The sequence below is a fragment of the Acomys russatus genome, chromosome 4 (assembly GCF_903995435.1).
Source record: "Acomys russatus chromosome 4, mAcoRus1.1, whole genome shotgun sequence".
NCBI lineage: Eukaryota > Metazoa > Chordata > Mammalia > Rodentia > Muridae > Acomys > Acomys russatus.
In genome coordinates, this window is record NC_067140.1 from 54,628,299 (window position 1) to 54,650,999 (window position 22,701).

The following is a 22,701-nucleotide window of genomic DNA, read 5'->3' on the forward strand; positions in this document are numbered from 1 at the left end:
GAGCGCCCAGCGCTGGCAGCAAGGGCGCGCTTTCAGATACTGCGGGGTCAGACCCTGAGATCTTCGGTAATTTGAACCATATTGCTGTCAGTAGGGCACACCACCCCACAGCTCCTTTCTTCAAATGAGAGCACAGCACTCTATGTGCTAGAAGGCGTAGCTACCAGTCAGCCCTAAAGCGTAGGCAGCTCTGTGTAGAAAGCCACCACCTACAGCAAAATTGATGTAACTTCTTTCTTTAGTATATGTCCCTTTCAGAAATGGTTTTGTTTTTGTTTTTGTTTTTTAATTAGCAGTGCAAGGCTGGGAACTGGGCTGTACATTATGAGGCAAAACTGGTCTCGTTCAAATATGACTTTGAACTGTTGAGCACAGCACAGATTTTTTTTTCTTCATTCTTTTCTTTTGCCCAGCAATCCCTCATATATATTTGTTCCCAATATGCAGCGATCTAAGAAAGCTGGTTTCCTCCTCCAGGTACTGCATAGAACGGGTATTCAGACCTCGCAAGTTAGACCGATTTCACCCCAAAGAACTCCTGGAATGTGCATTTGATATCGTCACGTCGACCACCAACAGCTCTCTGCCTACTGCCGAAACTATCTACACTATCTATGAAATCATCCAGGAGTTTCCTGCGCTTCAGGTTCCTTTCTGCATTTTAACGTGTTGAATCGTCCCGCTAGCGTCCTTCCCTAAGTGTGGCGGGAATCCACACCACTGCCGCCTCTTGCTTAGTGCTGAGCAGGTCATGGCTTTTCTGAAGCAGCTACAGAGGGTTTGAGGGCGATGCTCTGAGCTTCATCCAGGGCTCTCAACTCTACCCTGACAGAATTGGGATGGTGGTGCATATTGTTTCTTTACCAATTCTTACAAAATTCAAGATGAAGCTGTTTCCCATGATGCTCTTGGCGCATTCCTACCTTGTTCAGAGCCCTCCATGCTCCCTCCTTCATCTCATCTGCCAACTCCCCAGCTCCCCAGTGTGCCCTCTCACCAGTCCTTACTCTCCTTCACTGATGCTTGCCTGCTCTCCTCACAGGCCCGCCACCCAGCATGGCTGGCCAAGGACATTCACTTGTCTAGACAGTCTTTCATCCAGCCATGCTTCAGACCCGTCTCCCAGAGGCCCCTGCAGGTTGGCTGCCACACAGCTCTTCACATGAGGCATGCGTGTGCTCACTTATTTTTCTCTAAGCACGGTGTGCTCATTCTAGGCCACTTCTCCCTTTATCCAGTTGTCCCAGCACACCTGTGAGTACTCATTAGCCGGCTGCTGTGGCCAAAAGTAATAATCACCGTTAACTGCTCTCTGCTTGCACGTCAGCTCCCACTGAATGGATTCCTTTGCTTCGCCATCTGTGTGAGCTCTTAGCTGAAGATCAACCAGTGCCATCTTTATGCATATTATAAGAGTGTTACATTCTTTAACTATAACACTGAAGATAATGGGTATGAAAAATAAGCCAGGTAGTGGTGGCACAGGCCTTTAATCCCAGCACTCGGGAGGCAGAGGCAGGGGGATCTCTGGGAGTTTGAGGCCAGCCTGGTCTACAAAGTGAGTCTAGGATGGCCAAGGCTACACAGAGAAACCCTGTCTCAGAAACATAATACTAAAGAAAGAAAAATAAAGCAGGAGAGAGAGTGTGCTATGCTTTAGCCCTTCCCTGGTGTTAGGATAATACATTAATTACCAGATTTCAGATTTGTTTTTTATAATAAAAATAATAATATTTTTCTCTACATCCTAGGAAAGAAATTACAACATTTACTTGAACCACACAATGCTACTGAAGGCAATCCTCCTACACTGTGGGATCCCGGAAGATAAACTCAGTCAGGTCTACATTATTCTGTATGATGCTATGGTGAGCATTTGATGCCTTCGACTCGATGTTCAAGGAGGGTGATAATAACAGCCACAGTTATTCTCTGACTCATGCATGCAACTAGAGAACTACATGGAGAATTTCATCTCCTTTCTTCATTGCTCTAATGTGCAGACCCAATTGTGGTTAAGATTTATTTTTATTCTTTCTAATTATGTGTATGTGGGGGGAGGTAGCTGTGTGGACAATCTGTGGTTAGTGCAGAATGAATTGTGACGTTCAGTATTGTTATTTGTTAATACACGGAAGCCTTGCCCAGCTTTTCATTCATCTGGAAGATTGGCCTCAAGGGTTCCAACATTACGGTCTGTTTCTAGCCATTTGTTTCTTCCTCCCAAAGTGTTGCTGCTGTTTGGCCATGCTGGGTACAGATGGGGCACTGGGTAAGGCCCAGGACTCGGGAAGGAAGGTTGTAGGTCATTCTTCTTGGTTTTGTTTTGAGGAGGTCTTTTGTTTTCTGAGACAGGGTCTCACTATGTAGGCCAGACTGGCCTTGAATTCTTGGAAGCCTGTCTCTGCCCCCCAAAAACTAGGCGTGCATCATTGTTCCCTTTCTCTTCTCCATCAGACGGAGAAACTGACAAGGAGAGAAGTGGAAGCCAAATTCTGTAACCTGTCATTGTCTTCTAACAGCGTAAGTATCTCCCGATGCTGTGATGGTGTGTTCGCTGGCTCTGCCATTTTATGATGTCAGAAAATGTCACCAGTGAGCAACATACTGTCTGCCACTCACAGATGCAGCTCCGCACCCCCTCCCCCCATGAGTGTTGGTGCCATAGCAACTGCTGGGCTTAGAAGAGAGAAACTAGTGCTGTGGTCAAAGAGTGTCCTTCTGTGTGCCCTCCACATGCTGACTGTCCTGCTCTTGTTGGCTGCTGGGCCCTTTCTTTCACACCCCTTGTAAAGCCTGTGCTCGGCGCAGCCTCCTGCTGAGCAGGCTAGCGGCCCGAGCTGCCATTCTTCTGAAACGGGTCATGTGGAACCAGGGCGCAGATTTCTGCAAATCCTTCTAGATGCCCTAAGCTCACCCAGGTCTTCTACTCTTCAGAACGGAATTGGGGCTCTTACCTTCCTGGAAAATTGCCTGCCTCTATAATCTTCTGTTTGGTCCAATCAGCAATAAGGAGACCCTGGAGTGGCAGACATGTCATCTGTATTCTCTCTACTGATGCCATTTAATCCAGATCTTTGGCACAATAGCCTACATTTGACTGAATGGCTGAACAGTGGGAGAAAACAGAATTTTGTTTATTGCCTCCATATTTGTATAAAGAAGAATTGGTTTTAGTTTTCTCATGCTAGGGTAGAAAATTACATTCTTCCACTAAACCCAGCCCCAGGATGTTTAAAACATTCCCAGAAGCAACTGGGCATGGTGATGCATGCCTTTAATCCCAGCATTTGGGAGCAGAGCAGCCCCTTATACAGAACAAGACCAGGATAGCCAGAGCTAGAGCTACACAGAGAAACCCTGTCTAGAAAAACCCCAAAAAATTAAAATAAAAATAAGTTTTAAAAACTAAAGTAGCTGGGTAGTGGCACTTTACACCTTTAATCCCAGCACTGAGGAGGCAGAGGCAGGTGGATCTCTGTGAGTTTGAGGCCAGCCTTGTTTACAGAGTGAGTCCAGGACAGCCAAGGCTTCACAGAGAAACCTTGCCTTAAAAAAAACTAGATAGACAAAAATAAATAAATAAATAAACAAACAAATAAACTAGATAGACATAGACAGACAGCTTTCCCAGAAGCTTTCCAGCCCTTGATCTGAAACTTCATTACGTGACCCTATAGCAATGGCAAAAATCACAGATTCCATAGGCTAAAATGTGATTGTAGCTAGGCCAAGTAGAATCTCTGGACACCTACCGTATGGCAGCCACAGTGCCTGGACACAGAGTAAGGGAGGAGCCTCACTCACTTACATCTACCCTCAACTCTTTGAAACAACTTTCACAGGGCACGTGTATGCCACAGTTGAAAGAAACACCCACTTTCATTTAGGGCAGATGTTCTAGTTCAAGTTTTATTCCTGAGATGAACACCAAAGACCCACAGCAACTTGGAGAGGAAAGGATGCGTTTGGCTTACACGTCCTTGACGTCAGGGCAGAACCAAAGCCGAGACCATAGAGGAACGTTGCCTACTGGTGTCACCCAAGCTTGCTGAACCTGAGGGACAAAATTCCTTGATTGAGCTTCTGTGTCGCAGGTGGCTCTAGTTTGTGTCAAGTTGACAAAAACTAGCTAGCAAAGGAGGTAAACAAGTTGCATAGGACTCGGAGTTTAGAAATTGAGCCACGTTAATCCTTGAAATTTTAATATTGGAGGATTTATTAGTGACCTAACAGCACAAGGTCCAGGCATCAAGAGCAATATGTACACATGTCCTGAACAGCTCAAGCCAGCTCCTTTGTGAGGAAAGAGTACCAAGAATTTGGTTAACCTGTCCAGATCAGTGACTCCAGACCCAGAAGGCTCTTTGAACTAATGCCACATCTGAAAATGCCTCCCAGAGGCCAAACCCTGCTGCTGAAATGACAGCTTGCGTTGTGATGCTGAGCAAGAAGTGCATTTGGCTAGTTTTAAAAGGAAAAAAGTAGAATTTAATAATGACATCCAATGCTTCATTATATTAAAGAGGCGCTCTGGGTATATTAGGAGAGCAGAAGTGCTACAGGGAGGTTGGGGTGTCCGGCCCCATCTTAGCTCACGGTGACACCCTGAAACCCAAGAAATGTTGACATTCATCCAGATTCACATGGCTGCAAACTCTCCTCTATTGCTCCTGGCTTTTGGTGTTGGTGGTAGTGTTTTTCTGAGACAGGCATAGCCTTGGCTGTCCTGGACTCACTTTGTAGGCCAGGCTGGCCTTGAACTCACAGAGATCCACCTGCCTCTGCCTCCCAGAGAGCTGGGATTACAAGTGTGTGCCACTGTGCCTGTCTTCCTGGCATTTTTTAAAGGAGTAACTTCATAGAAATGCTATTGAAAAAAATTGATCTTATTTGAACTAACTTAGTTACTTCTTTGTACTAGAAATCAAACCCAAAGTTCCAAGCGCCTGCCACAGAACTACATTGCAAGCTCTAGGGAGGAAAAATTGTATTTAAATTTTTTTATCTTTAATTTAGTAAGCAGATTACAACAAAAACACTTGGCTGGGCACAGGGACATGCACCTTTAATCCCAGCACTCGGGAGAATCAAGCATATCTCTGTGAGTTTGAGGCCAGGTCTGCATAAGGAGTTCCAGGGCTACAAAGTTAGACCCTGCTTCAAAATAAAATACAGAATAAAATTACATTTAAAAGGAAAGGAACTAGCCGGGCGTGGTGGCACACGCCTTTAATCCCAGCACTCGGGAGGCAGAGGCAGGCGGATCGCTGTGAGTTCGAGGCCAGCCTAGTCTACAAAGTAAGTCCAGGATGGCCAAGGCTACACAGAGAAACCCTGTCTTGAAAAAAAAAAAAGGAAAGAAACTAACTCTTTAGGTTTTAAAGTGCAGATGACTTAGGTGTAACTGGTTACATTAAGCTGAGTCACCACTCAGTTCCTGGGTTTTGTGTAGCAGTCTACACGTGAGCCAGATTCTGCCTACAGTGTAGCATAGCTATAATTTTGGTCTTATTTCCAGCTCAGTTCCTGGTAGTTTTCTTTCAAGTACTATGTCCAGAGTTACTCCCTCTTCCTGCTGCTGCATGCTGGGGACTGGAGTCGGTTCAAGTTTGCTGTCCCCAGCACTGCTCTTCTCAGGAACAGACGATGACAGAAATAGTCAGAGTTTGTGTCTAGCATCCAGTGTGAGCGGAGGGAATAAGACTCTGGAGCTGGTGCAGGAGGAGGTGGCCCCAGGCTCCTCACAGGGATTACTCAAGTGAAGGGAAAAGGAGTCTCTGGCTAATTCTGTGAAGTTCTGAACAACTCCAGCTTGGCCTCCCAGTGCACCTGTGGTAATAGACGTGAGGATGAGGAAGGTGAAGGGAAGTAAGGTTTACGGTAGAGGAAGATGCACAGCAGAGGCTCTGCTGGTGCCAGGTCCATGTGGCTGGCGAGCTCTCACCACTGACTGAACAGGCTGTGTGTCCCAAGCATTTCTGTGAGCTGGTTCAGACTTGGCTTTAGGGGGAAAGGGTCATCTGCAGGGCTACAGCAAAGGCCAGGGTTACCTGTGACCAAGTCCCACTCATTGGGGCTGCAAGGCTCCATGCGCCCCTCCCCAGCAGGTGGCAGCGCCGTGCACGCTGGCTGTCCACTTCTGCAGAGCAGCAGCTGACTGTGCCTCTTTGTTTTCCAGCTGTGTCGACTCTACAAGTTCATCGAGCAGAAGGGGGACTTGCAAGACCTAACACCAACAATCAACTCACTAATAAAACAGAAAACAGGTGTCGCTCAGTTGGTGAAGTACAGCTTGAAAGACCTAGAGGAAGTTGTTGGCCTGCTGAAGAAGCTTGGCGTGAAGTTGCAGGTTGGACAGCTGTTCTGTGCTGGCCCAGATGGGCCTGCAGTGATAACAGTGGTCCCAGGGGATGGGGTTATTTCCTTAATGCTAGTGTTGCATTTTCTCAGAAAAAAAAATCTCCGCTCAAGATTTCTGCGCAAGCATCACTATTTCTGTCACACACCCACTCTGTAGTGTGTGCCACAGAGAGAGGGTTATTGACAGAGAGCTTGGCAGGCTCCATAAACAGTTCTCACTCAATGTTATGGAAGGTTTTTCTTCATGCAAAATAACAGAAACAGAGCTGTAGCCCGCATTCCACAACTGAGGCTGCTGACCTGTGTGTCTGTCCCTCCCCCCCCACAGATCTCCATCAACCTGGGCTTGGTTTACAAGGTGCAGCAGCACACTGGTGTCATCTTCCAGGTCCTGGCGTTCAGCAGACGCAGGCAGAGGGCTGTGCCTGAGATCCTTGCAGCTGGTGGCAGATACGACCTGCTGGTGAGGGCAAGCCCTGGGTATTGACTAGCTCTGGTTACTGCTAGTTCCTCCTCTGCTTAATAGTTTGATTTTTTTATTTCACTATGATGCGAAAAGGTAAACCAGTAAGTGCTATCAAATCCCTCTGCAGCCTTTATCTAGGGATATAAACATGCTGTTGAATTAAGCATGGTGGAGCACACCTGCAATCCCAGTGCTTGGGTGGCAGAGGCAGGAGGATTGCTGCAAATTCAAGGCCAACCTGATCTGCAGAGCAAGTTCCAGGAAATCCAGGCCTCACAGACACACCTTGTCTGGGCTCTTGTATGCTGTGTGAGTTTCTCTAGAGTCTTGCCTCCTAGGCTGTAAAGCCCACGCAGGCCTCCTACGTGAGCAGGCTCCTGCGGTGCTGCGGGAGTGGGCAGAGTGCCGTGTGTGCTGTCAGGGTCCCTGAGTGGCCTCCTTCCACCTGGGTGGGAAAGTGCCTTGTTCCTCCTTCCCATACGTGTCCACGGATGCTAGGGGTGGAGGTAGAGGTACCTGTGGGAACGTCTCCTGGACGCTAGTAAACGTCGGCTTCCCCCTTAGCTTCTGTGCAATGCCCAGCCGGGATGATGTTTTACTGCAGCTTAGGCAAGAGCGGAAGTCCAGGATCCTAAGGACCCTGACCGCCACTGACTGTGTTGGGAGGTGGGAGACATTACCAGGTTAGATGTAGAGGTCTGGTTTTCAGTTCCCAGGCCTGTGGAGAGGCGTGGTCCATCTGAAGGAGGGTGACGCTTGGGTGCCATACTCACCGTTGATGCCGGGCAACTGCTTCCTTCTATGATGTTTGGCTGCCATGAAGCAATTACTGTCTACAAGTTCTGTGGTTTGCTGTGTTGCCCCTTGACCTGCCTAGAAAGAGCAGGTTTTCTTATGGGCCTTTTTGCCTGTTCTTCTAGGCACTTTTGAGGTGCCAGTTTCTCCAGCACCTAGCCCGTGATGTATGAGGCAATGAGCAAACCCAGAGAACTGACCACCTACCTGTCTATGATTCATCAGATCCTCTTGTCCCTAGCCAGTCTTGTCTGCCCACTCTGAGTCCTCTGTTGGCTGCTGTCCGGTTGTCAGGATGCTCAGCATACTCAGCAGGAACAGTAGAGAGATGCCCTTCTACTGTCACGCCCAGAGCATCCATGTGTTAAATTACCCAGTGATGTTAAGTAAAGAGATGGGCAAGGTTACTATTACTAACAGTTTTATTTAGCCTGTTATGTCCCAAATATCACTTCCACAGGTACTGAAACTTCTAAAAATTGTATTTGTTTTTATAATTCTGGGTCTCTGTAGCAAGCATCTGCTGCTTTACATGCTTAGCACATGTCAATTTGGAAATTTCAGGTGCTTGGTAGTCATATGTAGCGAGTGGCTAGTATACTGAACCATGTAGAGCTAGAAAAAGCACTTGTTAATTTTTTCTTAAATTTGCATGAGTGCTTGATTCTGTGTGCAAACACACGCACCACATTGTTGTTGTTGTTGGACCATTACAGACACAAAACTTGGTTTTGTCACTATGGACTTAGTTTTTTTGTTGTTGTTGTTTTTTGTTTTGTTTTGTTGTTGTTTGAGATAGTGTCTCATGTAGCCTAGGCTGGCCTCAGACTCACTATGCAACCAAGGCTGGCCTTGAACCCACAATCCTCTTCCTGCCTCTGCCCCCAAGTGCTGAGATTACAGGCATACACCACCACTCGAGGCTTTGGAGAACTTGCTTTTTTACTTTTGCTTTCCACACAGTGTATTTCTTTTTGGTTTCATAACCAGCCTCTGGTCTATCCACAGATTCCCAAGTTCCGAGGCCCACAGGCTCTGGGGCCAGTCCCCACTGCTGTCGGGGTCAGCATAGCCATAGACAAGATATTCGCCGCTGTCCTCAACATGGAAGAGCCCGTAAGTCACGGTGTTTCCCAGCATGCTTTGAGACATTCCATCCTCAGGGTTCCTTACCTTTGGAGCTTAGCCTCCCATTATACTCCTACATGCCAAGTGAGGAACGCACAGCAGCAGACACTGGCTAGACACAGTTCCCTTCACTTGCCCATCCCCCACGACAATGGCTGAACACAGGCTGACAGCTTAGTCCCCAAGTCCGCCCCTCCACTGCCAGTGCCAGTTGGAAGCCCCATTTGTTTTATCCTTGACCCTGACAAGCTGTACTCAGAGTTCCCATAGCCTCCTCCTTGGGTTTGATCCGTTTCTTAGAGCAGATCACAGAACTCAGAGAAACCCTGTGTTGGCCCATGTATGCTAGGGTGGGCTCTTCAGGAAGGGGCCCCGTGCTGCTGTGCCCTGTCTGCTGCACCGTCCTCCAGGATCTCCACTGGCTGCCCTCCGGGAGCCCCCTCTGCAGCACTCTGAACCTTGCCCCTTGTGGTTTTGTGCAGGCTTCGTTGCAAAGCAGGGTTAATGATGTCATCAGTGATCTGCTCAGCCCCTCCCCTCCCGGACACTGGGGCTTGTCTGAAGGCCCCAACCCTTACCCTGCCTTAGTCTGCCCAAGGGCCAGCCCACATGTGCATGTATGCACACATACCTGTGTCAGTTATTTCACTACACAGAAAAAACATTACTTTTGACTCTAGAATTTTAGAAAATGAGGACAAAGAGTACATAGCTGCTTTGAAGATGTGGCGGCTGCAGCCAAAATGTTTTGGAAATGGCCTTTTGTGTCTTCCTTGCTTCTCGGCCCTTAGCCTCTGCCCTCTGCTCTCTGCTCTCTGGCTGCCACTGACTCAGGCATCTCTCCCCCCTCACTCTCCACATCCTCAATACACTACATAAAGATAAAGTATTCCGGTTGTTAACACACTTTTGTCAACCCTCTTGCTCAAAAACCCAGCTAGTCTGCAAAGCTGGGATACGGCTTTCCTGTTTCAGGCGTGATCATTTTCCCGGGGTGGGGTGTCTTCCTAATGGCACAAGACAGCTGAGATACTGTGTTAAAACATGAGTGGAAACCTTTCCTGTGTCTTGTTTTGTTTGTTTTCACACTGTCATTTTTTAAATCAAAGCCATCTGTGACTGTTCACAATTCCAGGACCGTTCTTCTGGCGTTGGGGTGCTGCTCTCAACCCCACAGCTGCAATGTTTCCCCCTGATGTACCTGCTGTTTCTCCTCAGGTTACAGTAAGCTCCTGTGACCTCCTGGTTGTCAGTGTTGGCCAGATGTCCATGTCCAGGGCCATCAACCTGACCCAGAAACTCTGGACGGCGGGAATCACTGCAGAAATCATGTATGACTGGTCACAGGTGAGGACAGAAGGCTGCAGGTAGAGAGCGTAAATCAGCCTTTCACGGAGCCATCCACCCCAGGCCACGGGGCCCAGCCAAAGTCCTAACCTTACAACATTGAGGTTTCTGTTGTTCTTATTTACTTTTTATTTGTAACTCAGTGGTGAGTCTCTCAAGGCTGAGCTTTGTAGACGAGGTGGTCCTGTCTAGGGGTCTTGATCGGGATCATTTTCTCTGCCAGGTAAAAAAATCAAAGGCAGGAAAGGTCTTGAGCACAACAGTTGGCAGCAGGGAAACTCTCAGACACAGCCAGGCACGGAGAGACGCTTAACAGACCAAGGCAAGACTCCAGAGCCTCAGGCCCGGCGTCCTTGAGGGTTGGGAGGTTTTTTTAAGGGTCTTTGAGCTCTTTGTCCCTAATTTAGGGTCAGTTTAAACACAGACAGGGAAGCTGATAGGCCCAAACCTTTGGGCAATTATGTCCTGCTCTGGCCTTGAACTTGTTAGACTGGTTTACTGGCAGGTGCCCTACTGGTGGGAGAAGCCTGCCAAGCCATAGGTCTTTGTCTCAGGTCAGGAGTGTGAGAAAGCAGCTGGAAGTTTGCTGTTTTTTAGTATCTGCCTCCCCAGCCCTATCGATCTGCCTCCACTCTCATGTAACAATGTCATAAGGTTAGACACAGGGGCTGGAGAGATGCCACAGTGGTCCAGAGCCCTTGCTGCTCTTCCAGAGGACCCAAGTTCTGTACCCAGCACCCATGTCAGGTGACTTACATCAGAAAGTAACTCCAGCTCCAGGGGTCCAACCCCTTCTAGCTCCTACAGGTACCTACACACATGTAGGTATACACACAGAGAGACATACACACATACACACAAAAATATAAATACATTTTAAAAAGAGTGGATGTGCCTGCCAGTCTATACCCAGAGTCTGTCAAACGGAGTTTATCTCTGTGGATGGGATTAGCTCTTACATTACCATCTGATAGTTACTATAACAAATGACCACAAACCCAGTGGCTTAACGGTTTTGTGTAAATTCCTGGAAGTCAAAAGTTGGGGTTAAGATCGATTGGCAGGCCTTGTCCCTCCAGAGGCCCCAGGGCTGGATCTGTCCCTTGCCTTCTCCTAAAGGCCACCTGCAGTGCCTCAGCCCCTTCCTCCCTTTAAACTCAGCAGTATGGATTTTTCTTCCCTGAGACTTCCTCTTCACTTCCTCCTCACTGAGGCTTCTTTCCTTACCTTCTCTCTACCTCTGCTCACTTCAGGCCTTGTGATGGCAAGTTCCAGGGACTAGTATAAGGACATCGGGCTGTGGCCAGCTTACCACACTGAGCGCACTCTGGGCTTAGTATGCACAAGCCTCCACTGTGCAGGCCTGATAGTTGCTGTGGGTGTGTAGGTGAGGAAAGTGGCACCCTGGACACTTGCCTGCCCTTCAGGTGGGAACTTTGGATACCCAACACATGCACTATCACAGACTGAGGAGGGGTGCTTCTAAATTATCTACACAAATGGCACCCCAGGGCTCTGCAGTGGCCAGGGACAGACAGGCCAACTCTGCTGCTGATAGCCTTCACAGCCACTCTGTGTGTGTTCCTATGAAAACTGCCATCAGAATGCCAAGCATTTGTGTGTGTGTGTCTATGTGTAAGTTCTTGGCACGTTTTATTAAGACTTGAAGCCATAGAAAACCTCTTCCTGTCACGACTACATTACTTATTCGCTGTCCTTCAAAACAATAATGAAAGAAAAAACACAAGAGAATTCCTTCCTAGAATTCTGTGTTCCTCTCAATAGCATTCATATCCCCTGAAGTCGGTGGGTTTAGTAAATCACCTTGGGAATACAATTAGAAGCAGGGTCTTGTTTGTTTGTTTATTGTCCTTAATGTCTTGAAGAGCCTCCAAGCATAAGTGTCCATTTGTCTCCCTGTTTGTTTCAGTCCCAAGAAGAGTTACAAGAGTACTGCAGACATCATGAAATCACCTATGTGGCCCTGGTCTCCGACAAAGAAGGAAGCCATGTCAAGGTAAACATGGTTGGGGAGGGCTGGGCACGTGGATGAGACCCTCCAGTCAATCCCCGTTAAAACTGTGTACACACATGCAGGTGCAAGACCATTGGGAGATGAACTAGCATTTTCCACACACTGTGTGTAGCCTGTGGAGCATGTGATATGCTTTCTCTGTCTCTGTCTCTGTCTGTCTGTCTGTCTGTCTGTCTGTCTGTCTCTCTCTCTCTCTCTCTCTCTCTCTCTCTCTCTCTCTCTCTCTCTCTCTCTCTCTCTCTCTCTCTCTCTCTCTCTCTCTCTCTCTCTCTCTCTCTCTGTCTCTCTCTCCCACAGAGCCCTCTCCCAGCCCTGAGCACTCTTCTGAGGAGAGCTGCACCTGGCACCTGCATGTCTTCTGGATTCTTCCTAAACAGTTCTACTTTGTTGTACATACGTAAATATGTCCATAAACCTACCACCTCATGGCCTTTTAAAAATACTGTTTTTAAAGGAAAAATCTTATCCTTGTCCCTAATTCTCCGTATTTTCTCTTGTCATGCTATCAGGATTTGATGGCAGAGTCTTATTAAACGAGTTAGACCTGTGCTTTAAGAGTTTGTGTGCAATTAGAGTTGCATCTCAAATGTGTGGTATGATCATCATAAAATCACTTGGCCCAGGGGGTAAGAGCACACAGTACCCTTCCAGAGCTCCTGGGTTTGATTCCCAGCACTCACGTCAGGACTCCAAGATACCCCAGCACCTCCAGACTACAGGCAGTCTGCACTTACATGCACATACCTACAGACGCACACACTCATAATTAAACAAGCAAAGCCCACACGGGCTCAGCTGCTGCCTCTTTCAGGATGAGCAGGACACTGTGCCTTTCCCATCAGTTTCCTCTGTGCCTGTCTCAGGTATCCCTTGGCTATTCTTCCATGTCTCTAAGCTCTAGGAAGATGTCCCCTCTTTTGTCCTGATATTAGTAATTTATGTTTTCCCTCTTTCTTCTTTTTAACATAGCATATTTAATTATACAGATCACTTTATTATTAACATACAAATGATGGTATTTTCTGGTTATTTTTGTTTGGTTGGTTTTTTTTTTTAATGATTTTATTCATTCTTATTTTATGTGCATTGGCGTTTTGTTTTGCATGTTTGTGTGAGGGTGTGGAATCCTCCAGAACTGGGTTACAGACAGCTGTGAGCTGCCATATGGGTGCTGGGAATTGGACCCATCTCCTCTAGAAGAGCAGGTAGTGCTTTCAACCACTGAGCCATCTCTTCAGCCCCTCAAAGTGGCATTTTCATACATACATGCCACTGTACTTGGTTTTATTCTTGTCCCCACAACCCAGCTCTCCTACTCTTTTTCTGGTTCCTTTCTTCCTCCAAATACTCTTTCCTTTTCCATTCATGTACTTGGATTCCATTACCTTTTCCCACACCCCCAAGACCTCTTCTTCCCTTGTAATCTCCTTTCTATACGTGAGCGTGAGTACACAAACACACACACACACACAGCATCTGTCTTTCTGTGTCTGGCTCATTTTACTTAACATCATAATCTCCAGTTGCCTCCATTTTCTTGCAAATGTCATGATTTCATTTTCATTACAGCTGAAAAGAACTGGCATTGTGTGTGTGTGTGTGTGTGTGTGTGTGTGTGTGTGTGTGTGTGTGTGTACATTTTCTTTATCCACTCATCTGCTAGTGGTTAAGTGGAATTTCGGCTGGTTCCGTTTCTTAGCTGTTGTGCTTAGGGCAGTAATAAACATGGAAGTACAAATATAATTTGATGGAAGACAAAACTTCTGTGCATGATTATAACCTAGAAAATGCTAACCATCATCCTATGTAGAACACTGTGAGCCTGGAAAGTGGTGGCGGGCAGTGGGGACATCTTCGGGGGGTAGTGGGGCTTCTAGATTCACAGACACGCAGGCTATAATATGTGCTGAAGGGCCTTTTGTGGCAAAGGTCACAGGGAGCCTTTGGGGGTTTTTTTGTTTTTGTTTTTTGTTTTGTTTGTTGTTGTTTTTGGTGGGGTTTTGTTTGTTTGTTTGTTTTTTTGCTTTTGTAGTAGGTTGTCTCAAAGATGGTGACAGCACTTTAGAAGACATTCTGATTCTATCCTGCTGTGACTTTTCCCAGGGAGTTGTACAGAACACATATACATCCCAGAGCAGACACTAATAGAGCAAAGAAATTTTTTAGCCATGTCCAGCTTAGCGAAACGATGAGTTTATTGGGATTTCTTACTGGAGCATTGGGAATTCAAAAGCAGCTGCATCACCACAAAGCCCACCCCAGCATGGGTGACAACTCATGAGAGCTGCACCTCTGGACTTCCAGCCCCAGTCTACCTACTGTACACTCTGGCAACCAAGACCATGTGCTGCTGGGACAGATCACATGCAGGTGGGGTGAGGGGTGGAGATCTAAAGTGAAATCTGATGATCCTCTCTGCCCCTTTCTGAGAAAATGTCAATAGATCCAGTCCTGTGAGCCTCAAACCTGTGAGCCTTGTGAGTGGATAACAGCTGCCTGGCATGCCCAAGGATGGAGTGCTACCATGCCTTTAGTGTCTATGGAATGAAGGCTACTTACCTCAGCAGGCGGGAATGTCATAGCTAGAGCAAGGGGAATGGATATGAATTAGCAGACTGAGGAGCCAGTAAAAGACTAAACAAAAGGGTACATCAGAACTGAATTTGAAACAAAGTTTACCTGCAGAGATGTTACTGAGGAGTAGAGTGGGGAAACTTCAAACAATGTAAAAGCATCGGGCTAGCCCAGACCACAGGGGGGCACTGGCCAAAAAAGATGTAAGTGCTGATGTCTGAGAAACCTCGATGATTGACTGGATGTTTAACAGGGAATGATGTAGGGATGTTTGTTTTAATTCTGTCATCTCTGATGTAATGGTCTGTGTCAAGATGCTGGAGCACACCACCCCACAGCTGACATCTGAAAACATCTCGCGGCCTGTGAGTGAAGGCACTTACCACCAAGCCTGAAGTGCCATCCCCGGGACTCACAGTTACCCTCTGACCTCCATGCACACATACACACACAAAATAAGGAAAATAACATTTCTTACATGCTACTTAAAACAAAACAAAACCAAAAATCCCCAAACCTCCAAATACTGCTAAATGTCCTCCTGAAAGCAGAATCTCCCCCAGTTTAGACCCACTGACTACAAACTGTTGACGCAGTCCCCTCACTAAGGCACACTGAGCTACCCCTTTGGCTTTAGAAACCTCCCAATGATAACTGTTGCATTCTCTCCAAGGTCAAGTCCTTTGAGAAGGAGAGGCAAACAGAAAAGCGTGTGCTGGAGTCAGATCTTGTGGACCACGTAATGCAGAAGCTGAGGACCAAAGTCAGCGATGAAAGGAGTAACAGGTAACTTACACACCCTGGAAGACTAGCTGCAGCTACCTGCACAGACCTACATAAACTTAGTTTCAAAGTTGACTCTCTTGGGATACAGACCTAAACCATTCTGTTGCTTCTGAATAATTCAATCTACACTTTGATTATGTCATTTACACAAGACTAGTCATGTCTTGGTTTCTTTTTTTTTTTAACCCAAGCCCAATCTTTTTTTTTTTTAAGATTTATTTATTATTATATATACATGTACATCTGGAGGCCAGAGGAAGGCATCAGATCACATTATAGATGGTTGTTAGCCACCATGTGGTTGCTGGGAATTGAACTCAGGATCTCTGAAAGAACAGTCAGTGCTCTTAACCACTTAGCCATCTCGTCATGTCTTGTTTTCAACATTTGTTTTTCTGTATTACTATGTTTCTTGTTATCTGGGTACTTTATAAAGACAACAAAGTAATTTAGCTGGCAATCTGTGAAGCCAAAAATCCAACACTGAGCAGCCTCATCTATTCATGCTCTGGTAAAGGTCCCTCTGTCTGTGTCATAACATGTCAGAGAAGAAGGGTAAACAGACAGACATAGGCAGAAAACAAACACATGGATGAAGTGGCCTCACTTCATAACAACCAGCATCTGTAAGAACTTACTCACCCAGGAGACCATCATTAATCTCTTCCAGTGTACTCCAGTTGAGGTGGGAATGATGGCACATGCCTGTTATCTCACCACTGAGATGGGAGGTTCACAAGTTCAAGGGCAACCCGTGCTGATAAGTGAAATCCAGCCAGCCTGTACTACATAGCAATATGCTAATGCACCATCTCAAATTCTTCAAAATCTATTAGAAATTGACACCTAAACTTTTAAAGAATACTTATTCATTGTAAGTGTAACCTAGATAACAGATTTTAGTGGGAAAGAACTTTATTTTTTAAAATAATAATTTTAGGTTCAAAAGTGGTATTGTGTTCAAAAGTCTCATAGGTGTTGCATTTTGTTTATAATCTCTGCAAAGCTTTAGTGAAAGGATGTCCACAAATGGGATGAATAGTATAATCCTACTTTCTTAAGCCGAAATATGCAATCTCTAGATAGAAAATGTCTGAAGGATGTTTAACTGTAGTGGCTTCCGGGGGATTGTATCGTCTCTCTTTGCAACTCGTGTATCCATGCTCATTATCACAACACAGCAGATCCAAGTACTGTAATCCTGACAAATGCCTATAATCCTAGCACTTAGAAGGCCGGAGTTCAAGGTCAGCCTCTGCTACATAGTAAGTTCAAGTCCAGTCTGGGCTCCATGAGATCCTGTCTCAAAAAAACAATAAAAAGACAGTAATAAAACACAACACTTCTGTTTTTAGGAGATGTCACTAATTCTCAACTAGTAGCAATTTTATTCCCAAGGGGACATCTGATAGTGAGTGTTTAGAGACAGGCTGTTGTCACAATAGAGATATTGCAGGTATAGTAGAGGCCTGAGTGCTGTTGGGCATGATGACAGACCACAGGACTGACGAACGTACCTCTAGCAAAGAATATCTACATCAAGTGTCATGGATGCCAGGACTGAGACATCTCAGCTTATAGAAAATAAGATTTGTTTTGCTTCCTATACCCCCAATCTCCCTCATCCCCTCCCCCCCCCCAACACACACACTTTCTGTGACCACTGAGTTTTGATGAATTCACTGTCAGGCTTTTTCAAGGAATGTACTACTCTTGAACTCACCAAGTATTAGAACTACAGAGTCAAGCTGGGGGTGGTGGCACATGCCAGCACTCGGGAGGCAGAGGCAGGCGGATCTCTTGTGAGTTTGAGGCCAGCCTGGTCTACAAAGTGAGTCCAGGACAGCCAAGACTACACACAGAGAAACTCTGTCTCAAAAAGCCAAAATAAACAAATAAAATAAAAAGGCTATAAATTAATTTGCAGCATTTGAAAGAACATCTATTTACAGCTTTGAAACATCTGTATTTACCAAATGCTCTCCTCTGGCTGTCACCAAGGCTCCTGTCTGAGTGCAGGTGGCCTGCCGCTGCTGCTTCTTTGTATTATAAGAGAAAGAACTCGCTACATTTCATTAAATTAGCTGCCTCTGTGGAGCCAGGATTTCAGACCCAGCTGATAAATCAGAATGTTTTCTTAGTCTGTTAACTTGAATCCTGTCCTTCATAATTTTTTTTCCTTGCTCTTGACCAAAAGCCTAAGAGCACTTCCTGATTTGTTTCTCCTCTCACTAATAACCAAGAGGGACCATGTTTTATATTTAGCAGGAAAGGTGGCATGCTGGGAGGGCACCCAATCTGAGTTGCTTTTTGCCTTATTGACTGTTTCCTAATTGTTTGTTTGCTTGTTTTTAGAGAAGCTTCTGATAATCTTGCCGTACAAACACTGAAGGGGTCGTTTTCTAATGCTTCAGGTATAATTACTAATTGAAATCCAAGTGTTAGGAATGCTGTGTTGTCTGCACTGAGCCTTAGGACTAAGGCTGGTGCCCTCTGACACTGAAAATACCTTTTAAAGGAATGTGTCACCAAGGCTGTATCACCCGAGATGTGCCCCAACATCCTGGAAACACTAATGCAGCTTGGGCTCAGGCGACCCTCTAATCTTAGTCTGTCTCAATGTTGTATTCATACATGTTATTTAACCTTCATTTTACTCGGTTCACTGTATACATGAAGTGTGGGTATCTCCCTCATACAGGGGACTAAAGAAAAGTGGCTCAAGCTAGATATGGTGGCACTCACTCAGGAGACTGAGGGGAAAGGATGCAGTTTGAGGCCAGCCTGGTCTATAAATACAAGAAACCAAACTCTGTCTCAAAGAGACAAAAGAAAGGCAGCCCTGACCTATCCGCTGGAGTCACAACCAGGTGTACACTAACAAACAGTTCTTTACGGTGTGCTCTAAAAACTGGGCCCAGATAAAGACCCACATGAAACTCTCTGCCTCAGGTTTGTTTGAAATCCATGGAACACCAGTAGTCCCCACTGTGAGTATCCTATCCCCAGAAAAGCTGTCGGCCAGCACCAGGAGGCGGCATGAGACTCAGGTGCGTCATAACCCCCTTTCCTTGGCTTTTTTTTTTTTTCCTTGCTTTTATTTTATGTGGGGGGGGGGGGGAATTTGCCTGAATGTGTGTCTGTGCACCATATGTATGTCTCATGCCTTTGGAGGCCAGGAGAGACAGCATTACACCTCCTGGAACTGAAGTTGCAGATGCTTTTGGCTGACTGGATGCTGGGAACTAAAGCTGGGTCCTCTGGAAGAGTAGTCAGTGCTCTTAACCACTGACCCATTTCCCCAGCCCCTGTCCTTGGCTTTCTAAAAGAGCTACAGAAAAGAAAGCAACAGGAAGGAATATACAGGTTTCTTCCACTTTTGCTAACCTGGTGGCTTCTGAAGATCCAGCCATGCCCAGCCCATCTGCCTCCCGTGGCAGCAGGAATGGCTTGTCTTTCTTCTAAATACGAGAACGAGGCCAGTCACAGGAGCAAGTACTTCTGTATGTGGTTTCAGTGTCCACTGTATGCCTGTGCTAAAGCCACTCATGTGACCCTAGAAGCAATGTGCACTATGCAGCTAAGAGAAGCAAAGAAGAAAGTTAACAGAATGGCAGGTTAAAGGTGTTGAATGTGAGCAGTGAGAGTGTGCCATGACACCAACAGGAGACGGTGGCAAAAGTGTGCGCCCGCGTTGTTTTCCTTTGGGTTTTTTCAAGACAGGGTTCCTCTGTGCAACACTGGCTACTCTGGAACTCTCTTTGTAGACCAGGTTAGTCTTGAACTCACAGAGATCCACCTGCATCTGCCTCCCAAGTGCTGGGATTAAAGGCATGCACCACCACAGCCTAGCTGTTCAGAGTGTTACACCTGTAATCTGAGCTACTTGGGAAAGTCACAAGTTTGAGGACAACCTGAGCAGCATAACAAGACTAAAGTCAATCAATTTCTGCCTCAACCTCCAACTCCCTTCAACGTATATCAAGAACAAATCTTTATGTTCCATTTGGAACTTTTCTAAGGCCTGGCTTTGTCACCCTGTTGTTTTCTGGAATGAGAACTAAGACGGCTTGTTTAACATGCTGACTTCTATTTCTTATTAGGTACAAACCCGACTTCAGACTACCCTTGCCAATTTACATCAGAAAAGCAGCGAAATTGAAATTTTGGCTGTAAGTCACTTTCTTTAACAATTTGAAGATAGTATCTGTCTGTACTGTCTTCCCTGTTCCTAATGGGAGTTTCAGGCAGCCAAAAGCCAGAAAGAGCTAGGGAGAAAAGAAGGCAGTTTGTATGCTTTTCCTCTTCTTTTTTTCTCATGGCCACGCTCATGTCCAGGCCTTACTAAGCAGGACAGGCAGCTGGAAATCCAGCCTCAAGTGCTCATTAGTTCACACAGTCCCTGGAAGTCTGTGTTCAGGGCTGGGAAGATGGCTACGCAGTTAAAGCACTTGCCGTGCAAGCATGAGGACTGGAGGTCAGGTCCCCAGAGCCCACATGGATAGCTACAATTCCAGCCTCAGATGGCCAAGACAGGGTCTGCACAGCAAGCTGGCAGGCACATCAGCCAGCTCTGGGTTTCACTGAGACTCTGCCTCAAAGAATAAGATGGAAGAGCAGCTGAGAATAATTCCAGTATCAACCTTGGCTGTTCACACACATTCGTGCACACACGCACAGAAGGAAAAAGTTTCACAGTGCCCTGTTCCTATCATGCACACAGGGACAGCATATCCCCAGTTAGTGTGTGCTGCTTAGACTTTTTAGTAAATGGCATCCATTTCTGTGTGTTAACAGGTGGATCTACCCAAAGAAACAATCTTACAGTTTTTGTCATTAGAGGTAAGCAATGGGAACTGTTCTGCATTGTGACTTTTACAGTCTTGTCGAAAGGAAACTGGTAAAAGCCCCCCCCCACACACACACACAGCTAGTACTTTATTCGGATAGCAATCTCATTACACATGGTCCAGGAACACTCAAATAAGAACCCAAATAAGTTCAGGTGTTAAAAATTGGTCTTCAAACATCATAGCCAACAATGCCATGATTGCCTATGATCTCTCCTATTTAAAACCACACCTCAGTGGCCACCAACCATTCAGCACAGCTTCCTTAACTGTAAGCTGTTTGAAGCTACCAGTTTTAGCACTTTGAACTATTTTTTTTCACCCTCTGAATAGCTATAGGGATTTCAGCAAGAGTTGGGGGAAACCAGCTGAACCTTGGCAGACTGCCAAAATGTAGCTAACCGAGGCTTCAAGTAGGTCACAGCAGTGGTCACCAATCCAGAGCCTTCTCTACCAAGTTATGGACGAACTTGGCTGTGGTCTACGGTAGAAGGTTGGTCTCTCTGAGCCACCGGCTAAATGTCACCACTGAAAGGCCTTAAACTTCTTTAGCATCAGAAATTAGCTAGTGACATTGGTCCTTCTGTTAATATGTGTTGTAGGCATTCCTGAATCACAATCAACAGCCACAAAGGCTCAGAGCCAGGACTTGAGCATAGCAGGTTCTTACCCAGAGTGCCATGTGTTTCCCAGCAAGCCTTCCTCCCAGCTAGGGAAGCACAACTACGCAGAAGGCTCGGCTGTAAAAGAACAAAAAGCTAGGTCGCTTTCTTTGCTTCAGGTCTATATTTTTATATACTTTTTTTTTTTTTTTTTCAGTTTTTAAAAATTTGAAGTTTCCCAAGCTAGTAAGATAATCATAGCTACAGGTTTTATTTTATATTTTTGTGAGACACGATCTTACCAGGTAGCCTGTCCAAGTTTGCTCTCGCTAGCTCTGATAAAACACTGACCAAAAATAACTGGAGAGGAAAAGGTTTATCACCTCTTACAGGCTAGAGTCCATTACTGAGGGAAGCCAAGATAGGAACTCCAAGGCAGGAAGAAACCACAGAGGAATGCTGCCATTGCTTGCTTGCTTGTGTAGCCCAGGCCTGCCTGCCCAGGATAGCACAGTGAGCTGGGCCCTCCCACATGAATCCCTAATAAAGAAAATGCCCCACCGGCCAATCTGCTGGAGCCAGTTCTCCTTTTGAGGGTCCCTCTTTCCTGACATAGCCCAGTCTGGCAGTGAATTACAGTAATCCTCCTGCCTCAGGCTTCTAGTAGAGATGGCAGGCTACAGGTAATTTTTACAACACTTTATATGAAATAACTTTTTTGTCTACCCATATTGTTTAGTCACAGATTAAAAGTCAAGTAAATTGCACTAAGAATTGGGAGCAGGAGGATCCTCAGTTCAGGGCCAGACAATGCTACAGATCAAGAGCCTGTCTCATCATCACATGATCAAACAAACAGGCAGTTTGCTGACTTCTGGCCCAGTGCAGTGAGTAGATATCAAAGGCAACAAGCGCCACCTTACACAGTAACTATCCAAGGAAAGCCATCTGAAGCCACCTATCACATCTGGGCTGTGACGAGGGTCAACACCTCAACTAGACACCTGTAGTCTTAAAGAAGAGCCCAAAGTCTCCCATAAGCAAATCTTCTGATGCAGAAAGGGCCAGGCAGTAACCCTGCTGCTCTCTGCTCTGGTCTCTCCTAGTGGGATGCCGATGAACAGGCTTTTAACACAACTGTGAAGCAGCTGCTGTCACGCCTGCCAAAGCAAAGATACCTCAAACTCGTCTGTGATGAAATTTATAACATCAAAGTTGAAAAGAAGTAAGTTCTAGCAGATTTCACGTGGTTAAAATTCAGGGAAGGGGTCGAGTGTCATGTTTGTCTTGCTGAGGTTTGGCAGTGCAGAAGTGTGATTGACAGTCAATGAGTCGCCTCAGACTACAAATCACAGTTGAGGATCTTATCAGAAACCAAACATTGTGGCCTGAGTGTAGCTACCCCAACTGTGTTGTTCATCCAGGCACCTTACTTCTAAAGCTATGTTGGCTCTTTCATGTGGGGCGAGAGGCATTCTGGGTGTGGCAGTGAGACATGAGGTCCATGGCACTTTCCTCCATCACTCCTCACTACTACTTTTTGAGACAGGGACTGTCTAACCCTGAAGCTCATCAATGAACTAGGCTGACTGGCCACTGAGCTTCCAAGACCCACCTGTCTCCACACCATCCACGGCTGCAGTCAGAGGCCTGCACCACTCAGCCCAGCTTTTTTATTTTGGGGATGGGTTTTTTGGTTGTTGAGTTTTTTGGTTTGGTTTGGTTTGGTTTTTTGAGACAGGGTTTCTTCTCTGT

The 22,701-nt window shown here is 46.1% G+C and overlaps 1 protein-coding gene and 1 pseudogene across 1 annotated transcript in view; one reads left to right on the top strand and one right to left on the bottom strand.

The window, feature by feature from the left end:
• The window catches only part of Eif2ak4 (eukaryotic translation initiation factor 2 alpha kinase 4), a 97,319-nt gene that overhangs the window by 73,505 nt on the left and 1,113 nt on the right, over window positions 1-22,701 (top strand). Inside the window, exons 25-38 of the mRNA XM_051144371.1 lie at window positions 478-646; window positions 1,752-1,868; window positions 2,458-2,523; window positions 6,182-6,352; window positions 6,692-6,826; window positions 8,633-8,740; window positions 9,971-10,099; window positions 12,030-12,116; window positions 15,382-15,494; window positions 17,850-17,908; window positions 18,447-18,544; window positions 19,598-19,666; window positions 20,292-20,336; window positions 22,053-22,171. Coding sequence (XP_051000328.1) covers window positions 478-646; window positions 1,752-1,868; window positions 2,458-2,523; window positions 6,182-6,352; window positions 6,692-6,826; window positions 8,633-8,740; window positions 9,971-10,099; window positions 12,030-12,116; window positions 15,382-15,494; window positions 17,850-17,908; window positions 18,447-18,544; window positions 19,598-19,666; window positions 20,292-20,336; window positions 22,053-22,171 — 1,485 coding nt within the window. The remainder of the gene's footprint in view (window positions 1-477; window positions 647-1,751; window positions 1,869-2,457; window positions 2,524-6,181; window positions 6,353-6,691; window positions 6,827-8,632; window positions 8,741-9,970; window positions 10,100-12,029; window positions 12,117-15,381; window positions 15,495-17,849; window positions 17,909-18,446; window positions 18,545-19,597; window positions 19,667-20,291; window positions 20,337-22,052; window positions 22,172-22,701) is intronic.
• On the bottom strand, window positions 20,410-21,026 carry LOC127188315 (ATP synthase subunit g, mitochondrial-like; annotated as a pseudogene).